Source organism: Lutjanus erythropterus, chromosome 1 (genome assembly GCF_056507025.1).
Source record: "Lutjanus erythropterus isolate fLutEry1 chromosome 1, fLutEry1.hap2, whole genome shotgun sequence".
NCBI lineage: Eukaryota > Metazoa > Chordata > Actinopteri > Lutjaniformes > Lutjanidae > Lutjanus > Lutjanus erythropterus.
Window position 1 is genome coordinate 29285556 of NC_139317.1, and position 16754 is coordinate 29302309.

The 16754-nt window shown below is 38.9% G+C and overlaps 1 protein-coding gene across 1 annotated transcript in view; it reads right to left on the reverse strand.

Moving 5' to 3' along the window:
* kif26ba (kinesin family member 26Ba) overlaps positions 1–16754 on the reverse strand; it is a 110390-nt gene that overhangs the window by 20179 nt on the left and 73457 nt on the right. Inside the window, exons 6-11 of the mRNA XM_084719206.1 lie at positions 15263–15478; positions 13696–13789; positions 8303–8448; positions 7846–7962; positions 5792–5978; positions 3648–3849 (exon numbers count right to left, since the gene is read on the reverse strand). Of these exons, the coding sequence (XP_084575332.1) occupies positions 3648–3849; positions 5792–5978; positions 7846–7962; positions 8303–8448; positions 13696–13789; positions 15263–15478 (962 nt within the window). The remainder of the gene's footprint in view (positions 1–3647; positions 3850–5791; positions 5979–7845; positions 7963–8302; positions 8449–13695; positions 13790–15262; positions 15479–16754) is intronic.

The window sequence follows — 16754 nt, forward strand, 5'->3', positions numbered from 1 at the left end:
TCTGACATCTGACAAAGGATTATAAATAGCTTGTTTTGGTCACAAAACCACTCAACATTTTCTACAAGTTGGAGAGACACTACAAGGCCAAAATGTTCAAATAAATGAAACTAAATTATTCAAAAGGCAAAGTTAATGGTAATTATTGATTGTGTTGATTGATTAACGCTGCTAAAACACATGAATGGTTGCTATTCCAGACTAAAGCTAACAACGTCTTAAAAAAAGAAGCACTCTGGATATTATGCAGTCTAATATTGGGAGATGATCTATGTCCCAGAGAGATTATACTAGCAGATGGGAGACTAAAAGTAGGCTGTGTGTTTAAGAAATGATTTTCTCCTGGGTGGGCTACTGCAATCATTCACAGCCTTTTGTGTCTGTGTGTGTGTGTGTGTGTTGAGGCCTGGAGGCTGACAGTGAGTAAAGCTCCTCTGTGGCCCAATACCTCACACTGCTGTCCCCCTTTTCTAAAAACACAGCCCGCAGGCATGTCTCACACACGTATGTGTACATTCAAACACACACACACACACACACACACACACACACACACACACACACACACACAAGTATGTACATACTCCTATCTTGACCTCCTCTTTCTCATCGATGCTGCTACTGCTCTCCTTTCGTCTCATTTCTTCTTTCTCTGTTTGCTGCCTCAGGCTTCAACAAACCGTCTTCTCTCTCCTTCAGTCCATTTCTATCTCTCTCTATATCTGCCTGAGATTAATGTAGGTAAATTCATGACTCATGAAGTATTCATTTGCATGTTAATTCAAGTGCTCTCAGCCTGTGCTAGATTTATTCCTTTTTTTAATTTTTTCCTTTTTTTTTCCTACCAGGGAGGACTACTGTGTGTAACACGATGCTCTCTATGATTAAATCTAGCCTATATTGAATGCAGCATCTAAATTCCTAGATCACCATTATTACAAGAAACTAACATTACGGAGGACACCTGAAAAGGACACATTGTTAAATGCATTCTTATATTTGTGGATAAGTGAAGTAATAAATGAAGACAGCCTAGATTTTCCTGGAGTGCACTGCTCTGCTTGTATTGTGAACATTAAGGATTGCAATTGTCAGACGTGATACTGGAGTATAGCACAGCTGATTGTGTCCCTGGAGTGTCCTGAATGATAGGGAGACTCCAGACAGTGTCAGTAGCAAGACTGAGGGAGCTGTTTGACTGAAGGGGGATTTTGCCATGAGAGTTATAGTAAACCAGATGGGAAATGGTCTGATTTTGGACAAAGAGCTGTACAAAGTCTCCACTGAGAAATACTGATGTTTAGTGGATGTGAGAAGAGCCTTTAAATCTACATGAGCATGTTATGGCTGAAACGTGGATCTTGCATGACTGTCATTTGTCTGGCATCACACTGACATGCTTGGACTCTTGTCTGGGCAAGAGCCAAAGTGTTAACTTTGTAGGGACAGATGACTGCCTGTCCCCTGTTTTTGAACTGGGAAGCTACAAGCGCATGATAATGTCCAAGATTATACTGATCAACTGGCATAGACTCGCCGGTTACCTAGCAACAGTGCTAAAACAGTACTGGCTTTATAGGAATAGGATGGGACGCTATCACAAAAGTAATGAAGCACTTGGAGACAGGCTCAGCCTTCACTGTGATGAAATGAATGAAGAGTTGCAGAGTTCTTGGACTAAAACTGGACTTTAATCTTGTCATTGTCACATCACAGGAAAGTCAGTTACTCTGTCAGTCAGTTGGTTGGTCCATTACTTTGGTCCAGACTGAAATATCTCAACAACAATTGCCATGAAACTAAACATTCATTATCCACAGATGATGAAACCTAATAGCTTTGGTACTGTACTGCCACCACAATGTTGATATTTTTAATTCTTAGAGAAATTTCTCTATTTCATGCAGATATTCAGGGATGAAGAGGAGCAGGTCCAAACTTTGACTGATCCAGTGAAAATGTCTACATGATGGATTGGCACGTATATTGGTACATTCATGTTCCACACAGGATGAATGAGTGATCCTCAACTTTCATTTTGGTTAATACTATAAATAAAAATATCTAAGTGTTCATTCAAGACCTCACTTTGGCTCAGTCTCAGTCTGACTCAGCAGCAAAACCAGACTGTGTTCAGTGACTTTTTTCTGCACCAGCACTGTGTGCACCTTGTGCAGGTTATTTATTGTAAGAAAAAGAAAACTATGTTGTGTGCCTCGGACATGTCTTTTCTTCTTGCTGTGTTATTGTGGTAAATTAAATTGTAATAGTCATAGATAATGAACAACATCTACATTTGCAGTCTATAATTCCTTTTAGGTTTTTTTCTGTAAAATATTTAAGAGTGTCATTAATGTGTCACTTTATTATATCATTTGATTGGTTTAAACCAGATGATGAAGAATGCAGCCGCCTCTGTGAGAGGAATTTGTCAGCATCCAAAAATATAAAACTGTCACCTGTGCCAGGACACTGTTCTTTTTATCATCCTCAGAATCTGCAACTGATATGCATAATATTAATACCAAATTTTGTTACTCTAAATTATTCTATTCTATTCTCTACCCTCTCTTCTCTAATTTTGGAGATGCTGTTTCATTTCTACCTCATTGTTTCCAAATGTTAGACTTCCAAATTTATATACTATATGACAATACTTTCTTTTATATTCCATGGAAGAAAAATAAATTAGCTAACGGCTTCTTGCTGTTCAAAATGATCAACAGACACATTTTTTAATTAATAGCTTGTCTTCTATATCCTAACTATTATAGGCCTGCAGTAGCACACTCCACCCACTCCCCATGTCTTCACTGACATTAATGTTAACTTAGCTGTGCTCCGTAGCTTTTGCTCAGTGATCTGTGATTCTGTAACTGTGTTCTCAGTGTTTAGTTCTAGAGAAGTGGCAGTAACACGGCATACATTTTTAAACCAGTCAAAATCCCCTCACAATCCAACAACACTCTGAGTCACCGGTGCCAAACCAGACTCAGCACAGCTTTGCTTACAGCGTCAGTGTTAGGTAGCAGGTTGTTTTGGAATATAAATGCAAGAGCTGGTGATTAAATTAACCCAGCGAGAAGTACAGAACAGCACAGCCTTAAGGAGAGTGGGGGAGCAGAGAGGAAGGATGTAAGAAAAGAGGAATTAAATCAAGGGGAAGGTAAAATGAGGACATTTACAGTACAGTTTGGTCCATATACTGAACACAGCATACTAAATGTTATTATACCAATAAACATATTTTTATTTTCCACCTGCTAACAGTTTACTCTGGCTGCAGTCTCTATTATTTCTCAATCTCTTCCCTCTCCACCCTTTGCTCTCATTGCCAGTCAGTTAACCAGCAAAATGGATGTGATGAATATGTAACAGCAGCTGTTGTTGTTTATAACATTAAGTCCCCAAAACTTGAGGTAACTTAAGAGATCTCTCATCTTATTTCCTCTCCTCCAGCTCCAAATTCTTAACTTGTATCATCATCTTTGTTTTCTTCCTTCAATTTCTTCTCCTTACTTTACTCAAAGCATCTTATCACATTTTCTTGCTCCTCTCCTCTCCTCTCCTCTCCTCTCCTCTCCTCTCCTCTCCTCTCCTCTCACTCCTGCTCACACATACATACACTTGCACACACACCACCTTACTTGTATGGGATGTGCTTGCTCCCATTGACCAGGGCCAGGATTACGTTGCCAAGGGCAGATAGAGAAAGGCACAGAGGGGCTGAGCTTGGGGAAGAGTTCTCCCTGCTTTTCCCACCACCTCCCCCTCCTCCTGCTCCTCCAAGTACTTTGACATCACAGCTGCCCAGGTCCAGCAGGTGGAGGCGACTGCGACCTCCTGACACTAGCAAAGTGAAGAAGAAGAAAGACAAGAGTAAATGGTTTGGATATAAGAGAAAGGGTGCAATGAAAAGGAAAAGACATAGACCTTTTTCCCAGCAGCCATTCTGGTATGAAAAAGTAGGGTAAACACAGGTGTTACCAGTTATACTAATTAAGGTCCCATGACAGACAAACAGAGACCTTAATTAGTATCATTGGCTGATCTGAATCTGATAGTCTATCATAATATATGGTATAATATGAAGCAGTAGCTGTACAGATTTGCTCAGTCTTGTTGCTTATAGCATCAATATGTAAACATGGACTTGGAAATATGCATTACTGGGTATGCATAAGCATTAAAAAGTAAATGAACTATATCACAAACAACAAATATTTTCAAGAGTTTAGACCAGATAGACAGTATACAACTATGCAATTAACCCCACAGACATTTGTCTATAGGGGTACATTTGGTTGTTTTCTGCATTCTGTTGCAACATAATGGGAAACCTTGTTCTCTAAAGGTTAAGATTATTGCAAAATTGCAACTATGTGAGCCAGACATAGCTGTAGGTATGATGTGAAACTCACACTACCCCTGCATTATCACCCGTTTATTTGGACATGAGTACATATGTGAATTAATCTGACCACAGAATCTATATAGGGATCACACAGTCTGTGATAGGTGTGTGTACAACTTTGTCAAGAAATCTGACGCTTAATCCTCCTATTTCTCCACAGTATAGGTAAAAAGATTGATTTTTCTATCATTATTGTGTGCACTCACTCCTTGCTTAGCGTGCCATATGGTGAAGCAGTATTTTTTATAGTAAACAACATGTTTGTGTTCTACTGTGATTATAGGATGTAGGAGTCACAGCAGCCTGTGTGATACAATAACAACAGAGCTAATAGTGTAGTATCTGCAGCAGTAGGTGTAGCTTTGATAGGCAAGGCAAATTTATTTATATAGCACCATTCAGATACATCAAAGTGCTTTACAGGGGCGTAGAAATACAGTACAATAAGGCATTAAGAAAATATTGAAATTACATTAAAAACAGCAACAACAAAACACAAATAAGTAAATAAATAGAGAATACTAAAAAAAGGGGGGGGGGGGTTATTTACTTAACTGGAAAGCTGTAGAAAACAAGAAAACAATAACGTCTGAAGGCCTGATCTAAATCAGCCGACACTTTTATCAGACCTCAGGTGTTCAGTAACTTTGTTCCAGAGGTAGGGAGCATAGAAACTAAAAGCGAAGTTGTCTGGATAATTTGCAACATACAAGTAGTTCAGACATGTTTTTAGGCCTGAGACCATTTAGTGCTTAATAGAAATGTAAGTGGTTTTTTTTGACATCCTATCCTTTGACACACAGGTAGCCAGTGCAGTGATTTAAGGGCCGACATGATGCACTTCACTTTCTTGGTGTTAGTGAGGATCCTGGCAGCAGTATTCTAGATGAGCTGCACCTATTTATTTTTTTTATTTTTACCAAGACCTGTGAAGACACCTGTCTTATTTTTTCTTCATATTAATGTTGAAATTTATTCCAAGTCCTACACCATTTCTGGCTTGATTTGTAGACTTCAGTGTCATGGATTCAAGATTAACACAGATTTTTTTAATGGTTGTTCTCTGGGGCCAAAAACAATTATTAATTTTTTGTTGTCTGGCACTTCCAATCCTTGGTTTGTTCAGAAAATATATGGGACTATAGTCATGCAGTGACAGTGGTATGTATTGGTGGCATCTGAACAGAAGGGAACATCTAGATATTGAATAGAAGAGGTCCAAGAATGCAACCTTGAGAAATTCCACATGTGATCTTTCTTTGCTAATACAATATTTAATTTCTTGTTACGTATTAACATTAATTATATTTGAAAAAGTTGCAAGAATAATAACACTAATGACAGAGTAATAATAGTGTTTGAGCAAACAGTACTTACTCCCTCCTTTGCCTGTCTTTTCCATGCGATACTGGTATATGTGTAGTGTAAACAGCATGTGTGAGTTCCTATGTTCTTCCTCAGTGGTGTTGGGGCGTTGGCTACTGTGCCGAGCTGCTATTGCTGCATCCAGAAACCAGGCTGCTTTCTCTGGGGTCGGAGCACGCAGTTCAGACTGATTCTGGAGCTGGAACGTGTGTGGGAAGAGAAAAACTGTGTGAATATTGCCCATATAGACAAAGATAAAGAAGGACAGACAGCCAAACAAGAGGGAGGGTAACTTTAATTAGCTTAAGGGGCTCATCTTACCCACCAAGAAGTGTCCAAACACTGATTATATTGTGTACTGACGAGTCTGCATCCACGGGACTGATTGTCATAATCAAATAAAGCATTTTCTAATTTGCCTTCAGGTATGGAAGACAGAGATAGAGGGAAGCAGAGATGAGTGAGAGAGTGAGAAGGAGAGATAGTGTGTGGTACTGCAGGATATCATTACTGATGAGATTATGTCAGATTAGTTAAGGATTACACAGATGTTCTTGTATCAGACCCTATAATCCTATAAACATATAACTGCAGCCACACACACACAGACACACACACACACACACACACACAAGCTCACCCTCTGTCACTCAGTCGTTTTTGGCACTCTTCTACATCGACACACTCAGGCTGCTATGTAGTTGCTGCCTCAAAATAATTATAATGTTAGTGTAATTGTATATATATGTATATATATACAATTACATATATATATATGTCATCAGAGAAAGGACACACTTTTAGTGAAAATCAAACAATCTTAAATAAGGTAATCCTAAATTGTACAGTCCCCCTAAATAAATATAGGATAAATTAATAATAGCAGCAACATTGTGTGAGTCTGTTCTTTCTGACATGATCATTCCTGTATTTTTAAGCCAGGCTCTGTGTTTTCACTTCTTGACAATGATGTCATCATTTGCATCCAAATATATAATTGGGTCCTGAATTCAAATTAAATCCAGAATTTAATTTTGGATTGTACGTTGTTGAGCAAGAGTCATTCATGTGATTATATTCACAATTATCACAATTCATGAAATCCTATGGCATGAAATTCACCATGATCAACTTAATGTAAGTGTTATTTTATCGCAATCCAGCAATCAGTCAATTATAAATTCAAAATGTTTTAAGTCTTTTTTAAAAGTCTTTTCTTTTTTTTTTTTTTTAAAGAAGCTTGAATGTAAAACAGACAAAAAGACACTTCTTTTCTAGTTATGTTTCCATTTTCTTGTGTCTTCATATCTTTTGCACTTGACATTGTTGAAGCAGTAACTGTATATTAAGTAAAATAAACATAATAATATAATAAATGAACCTGGTATTATAAATACGTTTATGTACGTTTATGTACGTTTATGTTTATGTAAGAAGAGAAGGGACTCTAATAGAATACAATAACTTATATTGTATCTGCTATCCTAAAGTGTGTGTGTGTATGAGAGAGAGAGAGAGAGAGAGAGAGAGTGTGTGTGCACATCTCAGATTGGCTGAGACAACAGAGACCTGCCTGAGGCTAAAAAAGCAAAGGTAAAGCATATTGATACAAGTCCTGAGGCAGTTCGTACACATACTCACAGAACTGAATCTACAGCAACCATGTTACATTAATCTAACACCATGAACTACAGTGTCTTTAAAGGCCTGTGGTGCTGTTTATCCATCTATATTGTTTTGGTGTGAGTTACAGAGTTTTGGAGTCATTGGCCATAGAGATGTTTGCCTTCTCTTGAATGATAGTGCTTAAAGTACCATAAATAAATAAATAAAAAACAGCTGAAAAACTCAAAAACAATATCTCTTTTTAGAAAGCATGACCTGCATTCAAGATAATCCACAGTTTGTTAAGGTACTGCTTTCTTTCTACGGTAGAAAGAAAATACTTTCTGTATGAAAGTGTCATTTAGTTCCATTGTATTCAATGTGTATTTTTGATATTTGATTTTGGGTTGAACTGTCCCTTTAAATGTGTTCATCATGTCCTTGTCCATGTGTTTGTATACCTGCATGCCACAGATGGGGTCCTCACACAGGTAGACTCCAGGCGACTGTCCATCCTGTAAGCTGCCGGTTGCGACTTCAGACAGCAAGTCCTTAAGGTTCTCCTCTTTTCCCCAAACCTACACACACACACACACACACACACACACACACACACACACACACACACACACTAAGTGACTACAGTGTCTTTTATTTTTGGTCAAAATCAAATTCTATCACCAAACTAATCTATAAGGGAGCCAGCTTTCCCTATTAGAGAGAAGTCATTACTTATGATGGGGAGTCAACAGTTAAAATATTAGTTATACACACCTGATGACAGAATCCACACTGTTAGCACTACAGCCGCTGACACTACTACTTAGTGGCTCCTCTCTCAACTGTCTGTATCAGTAACGGCACCTGTTAAGCTCTTCAGGGAATGTTTGAAATTGAGGTCGCCTCAGCTGCACTGACCTCGACTGCAGAGACGCGAACGGAGAAGCGAGCTCCTGTTTTCTCCTTCCTCTCGTTGATGAGCTTAAACAACCAGGATATGGCACAGGGGATTATACCCAGAGTCTGGAGAGAGTCATCACGGCCAATCATTGTGTAGGATTTACCTGTGAGAGACAGACAAGAAGACAAAACAGGAGAAGGTTAACAGAAAAAAATCAAAAAGAACATAATCAGAAAAGACCCCCAGGAACAAAGTGCTTTGTATGAATAGACACGTGAGTGAAATGTGCTTCAAGATGTGTCCATCTGAGCCACAAGATGATGATTACCCCCCTACACACACACACCTGCTCTGGCTGTCAGGAGTTGAGGATCAAACACAGACCTAAACAAAGCCATATGTCAAACCCAACAATCACACCGAGAGGAACATTTACACAAAAACAGAGGACATCAAAAGCCCAACTAATGTGATGCAGGTTTGTTCAGAGATAGGACGGAGGGGCGGTTGTCACCTAGACTATAATTTTACATTGTTCTCCCTCAGGCTTTCCTAGAGCGTCTAGACTTACTGTCAAAGCAAAGATGTATTTCATGATTTACTTCAAAAATATTCTAAAAGCTGGAGGAGAAACAGTAAACATACTAAACAAAAAGGGTTGCATTTAGTCTCAGAAATGATTTATACCATCATCATTTGTACAGTGGTGAAATGAAAAATTTAAAGGACCAGTTTGTAGGATTTGAGTTGGCATCTAGTGGTGAGCTTGTAAATTGCTAACACCTTGCCTCACCCTCCCCATCCAAGCATATAGGAGACCCCTGCAGCAGCTGAAAAATTACGCCAATACTGATGTGGCAAAAACTATAGTTCCTCAAGGAGCAATTTGGTCCGCCTCAGCTCCATCCACCTCTTTTGGATTAGCCAGAAGTTAGACAGAGTCAGGCACTACCAAGATGGTAACAGCCAGAGCCACAAAAGAGCTGCACAAGAGCTCTTAAGAAACCCTTTACCAAAATGACAGGAGACCAGGGGCCAGGTAATAATCAAACATTAATAATAACATTATTATAGCAGATAAAACAAACAAAACAAAGAAATAAAGATAAAACAAATAAACATTAAAAGCCTATAACTTATCTTTCCAGGTGTCAGATATTTTCCTGCATTCTAGTTTAGATGCTTGATGGTTGATTTGAAAGAGTTTAGTTTACCTCTTCCATCATCAGTTCTTTCAAAATGCTGTGAAAGAAATGTTAAAAAGGGCATTGCAATTTGCAATCAGCTGTATTAAAAGCAACACTGGGTCATTTACTTTGATAGAACTGATTTACCAGTTGGTTTATTTTATTTAACAAATTAGGTGGACTCCCTCAGTCACAATGTCAGTAGTAGCAGTGGTATCAGGACCATCAGCACAGAGAATTGAACAACCCTCCTTTCTCTGTTGTGCCCTCTAGGGACGGTGTGTATATGTGAGAGTCTTACATTACATATCTCTGTGAGTGTATGTGCGGCTCCACAATGTTTCCCTCTGTTCTGATTACCTCAGGCTGTCAGGACATGGTCAGCTAGCTGACTGCCGCACTGTCTAACACAACACTACAACACAATGACTCTACACTACAGGCTATAAAGCAATGTGTGTGTGTGTGTGTGTGTGTGTGTGTGTGTGTGTGTGTGTGTGTGTGTGTGTGTGTGTGTGTGCGTGTCTGTGTAGTTGATGTATATTCCTGGTAATTGGTCACATCTAGCAGAGCTGCCAATGCTGTCAAGGAGAAAGTGAATGAACAGGGTGAGAGAAGTGTGAGAGAACAAAGCAGCACTGTATCATTAGTTCAAACACACACACACACACACACACACACACACACACACACACACACACACACACAGATGATCCATCCAAGGCCAGTAATCCAAAAACTCATAACAAAATCCATCAGACATGAGTTAAAGCCAGAGGATTCAATTACATTCCTGAAGCTCATCCATTTATTTCAGTATTATTTTTTGACTTTTTCAAAATTTTCCTATTCAATGAACCTTGTTACTCTTTGTGAAAGTCTGTGTGTAGACAAGTAGACTCGTGTGCATCCCCATATGTGTCTACAGCCGAGGGCCACAGGACTGAAGATAAATGCCCCTTGTGTTACTTTCCCCATTTTAATTAGGAAAAAGGTAATGCCGTCATAATGCGGCCTCATTAAGATCCATGGCCTTAGGTGAGCCGTATCATAAAGAATTATCTCATCTGCAGCTACCGCAGCAGCCGTTTAAACTGAAACCAGCGAGGTCAGAGCTGCTCCACAGCATTAATTTAACAGTAAAATTGATTGAAAGAGCAAACTCTCTCTGATGGATTTCTCAGTCATATAAAAGCACTCGCAGTATTAAAGCCAGAACATTCAGTTACGTCTGTCATCCAACACAATCAAACACAGATAATAAGAAGTCTGTTTTGGGGGCGTGTTATGCATATCAGCTCCTGTCATAGTTATATTATACAGTATGAATTATCATCATGAATCGTGAAACAGTCGGCATTTTCATGTGTCAATATTAGAAGGCTCAATGAAAAACATGTAAACACGGCAGGATGGAAAACATTGATCCAGACAGGCTGTCTGACGTGAACACCATGTTGAGTTAGAGTCTTGGGAGAGCTGTGATGATTATATACGCATCTGTTCGTTTGATCTGTTCTTTCTGGGCAGGTTCTGCTCTCTGCCCTCTCTTTATCATTCTTGTATGAAACATTCTCATTCCTGGTTAAACTTTCACTAACTGTGCTTGCTGTACTTGTCTGCACTGTGCAATGAGATCTTATTACCAACATTACATGTGTGTTTTATGCGTTTTTGTTGATTGTACCAAGCCTCCAGGAACAGCACTGGGCTGTGAAGAGATTTTTGAGTACTGTGGCTGCTCTATAACATAATTTTATCTTAATTAACTAATCTTAACTGAAACTTTTCCCACACACAATTATCAGAATTGTGTTTTTTAACATCAAAAACACCCACCATGGCTCTGATTATTATCAGAATTTGATCCATTTGGTAATAATAATTTGAAAATTCTAGAAGAGCCGTATAACATCAGATTTGTCAAGCTGAAACAAGGTATCAGAAGCAGATAAAACTGAAAGCTCACATTTTTAATTTTCTCTGACAGGTACATCTACCCCCCTTCTGTTCAGACAGATTTCCACCTGGCATCTGGTCAGACCAATCACAGTCGTTGATCTTATATGGGGCAGGTCTGATACGATGACTGTACAGAGGCACGCAACTTTATTGGGTGTTGAGACATTGACATGAACAATCAAGATGGCTAGCGCTAACATGCAGTTGATTCTGCTGAAACCCCAGCTGCATGAGTATTAAACAGACTGCACTGTATATTTTCTCTAAAAGAACTACACTTAAAACTTTTGTTTACAAGAAAGATGTGATAGTTGTATTTCAGACTGGATTTGGTTAGATTAATCCTAGTAACTACAATAGGACACATGTTTCATTACTGTGATTGGTTGTAAGTCTGTCCAATTGCATCCAGAGGCATTCTGGTCTATGCTTGTTAATAATGCTCCTCAGAAATCTAAAATAAGCTGAGAAAGTTTGCATTTGTGAATTACTCTGCTGATGCCAGGCTAATGGTATCCAATTTTCCATAATACATCCAAGGAAAGTACAGCTCTCACATAATACTGTAGAAAACAAGGAGGGAGGGAGAGAGAGAGAGAGAGAGAGAGAGAGAGAGAGAGAGAGAGAGAGAGAGAGAGGGAGAGGGAATTACAATCAACAAAGATCTCCAGGCATTCTCCAAGCAGGGATGTGACAGTTCATGGCTGCCGCCCCCTTTACTTTCAGTTTTACCTTCAAATTACTTGATTTAGAATCTAAACCACTTTATTTTATGTAAAATGCATGTCTGTCTGTATGTCTGTATGTATGTATGTATGTATGTATGTATGTCTGACTGTCTGACTGCCTCATTGGTCTTTTGTTGTAGCAAAGTTGCTGTGTTCCCTTTCTCAGCAATTACTCTAATGAGTCAACATCACCAACTAGGGTGACCAGCTGAGAATTGTTGAAATTGAAGACAGGAGAGTAGGGGGTGAATGTGTTATATCTGAAGGATTAAAATGTACAGAATCATTTAGAGAAACATCAGGCTTTAACTCCGACAAGTTGTTATCAATATTATGAAGATAAGTTAGAGATTCTGAGGATGATATGAAACACAGTGTCCTGGCACAGGTGACAGATGTGTTATAGATGTGTTTAAAACTGGTTGAATGACATTAACTAGCCATTATTTATGATAGCCTGATTAGTGGAATAGATGAGTGAAAATGCAGCAATAATACTCTGACAAATTTTACAAAAACAACAGGACATTTTTAATATCTAAAAGCAGGATTTGTAGCCTACATAAGTGACGTGATCAGAATAATTTCACAGATTTATATGTTGTTAATATTATCTATTACTATAATAGATCACTTTGGGACAGCCAGAAACTTGAGATTCAAGATAATTACTTGTAATTTGTGACTGTCATGAATTTTTCAGGATGTTTAGTCACTGTGTCACCAACTGTAATAACAGCATACAATACAAAAATAAGGCCCAAGTTGGAACAACAAAAAAAAATGCATAACTATTAACTGAAAGGCCACATGAGGAAGACAAAAACATAAATTCATAGCGCATATATAAAATAGTTTACTTTTACAACAGATTTGGCAAGGGACAAAGTCCCTGCAGCACATAAAACTCAGTAGTTTGCATGTTTTTACATAAAACTTCATTAGTGTGTTCCAGTAAATAGCTGAGCCATTAACACAGAAGTGTTCCCTGCTGAACTGCAGCATTTAAATTCTCTGGTTTGTCCTCTGCCAGCAGTTCAAGGGGACTTACAAACTCTGACTGAATGTATGAAGATCACAAGCCAAGAAGGATAATGCTGCTTGCATGAACAGGGATAAACACAACAAGGGCTGACCCAGGGTTGAGGAACATGTCTGTGTGTGTGTGTGTGTGTGTGTGTGTGTGTGTGTGGTGGGTGAGTGTGCCAGCGCATGTGTGTGGGTTCAGACATGTTGTAGTGTGCAGTAAGGGGTCCTGACCCTTTTTAAGACAGCTTCTCTAAAAACCAGCTTCAGAAGGATTAGAGCGAGAGAAAGGAAGACAGAAACACAGACGGAGCAGACTGAGAATGCTTTCAGCATCACCAGACACTAATCCTCTTCTTTCTCTCTCTGATAGATGAGGGCCAGCGGAGAGACGGCCAAGTGAAAGACTGACACACTGACGCTCAGACGAACACACTCTAAAGATGACTCACAAAAAGCCACACTTGCTCTGATTTTGTCGTCTGTGTGCATTTGTGTGAGTGTTACCCAGCTTGGAGTGTCCAAAGCAGAAGACACAGCCATCTGCTCCATTCACTACCGACTGAATCACCTCGGCAACCGTTCCCGCGCAAACCTCCGCCTAGCAACAGGCAGACAGAGAGAGAGGAATGAAGAGAGATGCAGAAAGAAGGTCAAAAATACATCAATACCTGAACATATAGATACACCTGGTCTATTTGAACACCAGTGTTGCGTTTTTGCCTTTTAGTGTTAAACTTTAAAGTCTGTTAACAGTAGTTACAGGTAACGTACATGAATTGAATGTTACATTTAACATAATTCACTTCTCAGCAGCTATAAAGGATATTTACATTAGAGTGGTAGATCATTTCAAAATAGATAAAAAAGTATTGTAGATGGTGGGTGTGTTGCTTATTATTATCACTAAAGCTGTATTCACACTACCTCAGCAAAATGGGAGGAATGGAGATGCATCCTGTTATTCTGACTTAGAAAAGTTTGTGTGTCATTCCAAAATAGTTACTTGTAGCTTGCATTATTTTAGCTCCTTTTTAATTTTTAATAGACTCTATTTGTGCCAAAGGAATATGTTGAAGCTTTGGGAAATATACTTAGCTGTCTTGCAGAAATTAGATGATATGCTAAATACCACTCTCATGTCAGTGGATTAAATATGAAGGTAGAACCTGGAGACAGTATGTTTATCTTATCTTTGTGCAGCATAAAGACTGCAAGCAGAGGGAAAGATCTAACCTGCCTCTGTCCAAAGTTCAATACCCGAACCAGCAAAGCTCATAAATAAACATATCATATCCTGTTTGTTTGATCAAACAGCACTGTAAAATCAACAGTTTGTGGTTTTTCAGTGTGTTTGGTGCTGAAAACATTTCTTGGCTGGGCGAGGAAACTTCATGGTGCCTGTAGCTGGATTTTTTAAACACTGGACAGAGCCAGAGTAGCTTCTTGCCCCTGCTTGCGATCTGTTAAATAAGTGTTTCCAAACCCTGGTCCTGTGACCCACTGCCCTGCATGTTTACATCGGGTGCTTTTCATTAAGAGGAATTATGCTTCCTCATCTCCTCTCTCTCCTCCGTCAATCCCGAAAGTCGTTCCTTTCCCGCCGTCATGAAGGATCTTCCAATTCCTTAAATGCACCTGGACCAGATGAGTGAGGAGAGAGGACGCTCCTAGAGGAGCTCAGATTGAGGATACACCAGGGTAGGGAAACACTGCATTAAGCTAAGCTAACCAGTGGCTGTCTGTAGCTTCATATGTAATGTACAGACATAAGATCTGCTTATCTAATTTTGCAAGAAAGTGAATAAGAGTGTTTCCCAAAACTCAAACTATTCCTTCAATGTTGGATGTTACTGGGGCCAGTGATCGTGGCTTTGGAGTTTTAGCCTAGTGAGATATTTTAGAAATATCTCTGACTTGGAATTACAGTTTGAAGACTTGAGTCAAGCTTGAGTCCAGCTTTTTGTCCATATTTATAATAATTTAATAAAACTTGTTTGTCTTTTGGTGTAATGTCATGACAGATTTTGTATCAAAATCCTTTTATTTCTAAACTCATCATATTTTCTCTTACCTGTGATGCATCAGGAGGGAACGCAGCATCAAAGGTGAACATCTTTGGAGGGACCTGATTGGCTGCTGCCCTTTTCTGGGAGGGAATGCTTGGTGTCTGATTGGCTGATGGGTCCATGATGGTAATTTGTTTCTTCCTGGGATCCACTTTAAGGAAGGAACTGGACTCAGCTGCATCCGACTGAGACATTGGACACACACGCACCATCACTTTCACCTGTGGGTAAGATGCAGAGAACAGATGTTCAGATAACAACAAAACAACATAACGTAGAATAGAATAGGCCAAACGCACCTGCAGCTTTATTCCTCACAAAAACACAATACAGGTGCAGACGTCCAAGAGGAAATCCTCCCCGTGAAAGAATTCATTCAAACAACGCTGTAGCACTGGCTGGTTTTGTCATTTTTCAAATCTGTTTTCTACCTTTAGCCTGAATAAACAGCTATACATTACATCTACATTAGTTCTGTATGAGCCTTGATTTGTACAACATGTTGCTTTATTATGAACAATTTGCCATTTCTTTAGTTGATTTGAGGAAGTGCTAGACCATATAATTGAGCAGTAATCCAGATGAGACAATATTTATGCCTCAATTATCTGTCTTATTACATTCTGTGGTACAAAATTATAACACCCCCGAATAACTGAAAGACCTCTCCCCATTTTACTCACCAATTTGTCTGTATGCATAGACCAAGATCTAGTTAGATTTACTATTTAATTAAAAGTATGGTCTCTTGAACTTGTTCAATGGTATCATCTTTTACATCTAATTTTAATTTAAGGCCTGTCCTTAATGGATCATTTGTCCCAACTATAATGTTTTTTTTGTTTTAGAAACATTAACATCCAGTTTGTTAGTCGTTACCCATTTAACTAATGACTGCAGCTCCCTATTTAAGACACTTCACTGACTGTTCATCAGTAGTGGATTCTGCCCTGTATACTGTTGTATCATCAGCACACATGAGGACTTTTTTAAAAAAAATACACAACATTGAACGTAGACCGCTTCCTTGAGGAACTCCACAGCAATTTGGTTTTACATCAGAGAAACTTCCATTCAAAAAAAATAGCTTTCCAGCCACACTATTGCAGGTGAACTGAAACCATAATATTTCAGTTTTTCTAATAACAAACTGAAAACCAATAATAAAGCGCCCACTAAATTGTTTTCATTGATTTCTCTCAGCCAATCATCACTCATTTGAGTCAGTGCAGTTTCAGTGGAGTGTTTTTTTCTACAAGTGTGCTGGAAATCAGTATTCAAATCATTCACTGAAAAACAGCATTGCATTTCTTAGCAGACAATAGTTTCCATGACCTTACTAAAAGCAGGTAATTAGCAGACTACTTGGACAGCTATTAGGGACAGAAAACAGCCTTTGGTGATGTCTTTGCAGTTCCTTAGATATGAGTCTTGATTCTAATGGTTTTGTTTGTAACTTAAGAAAATGTTGGCATCACTGCTTGCTCATTCACTCAC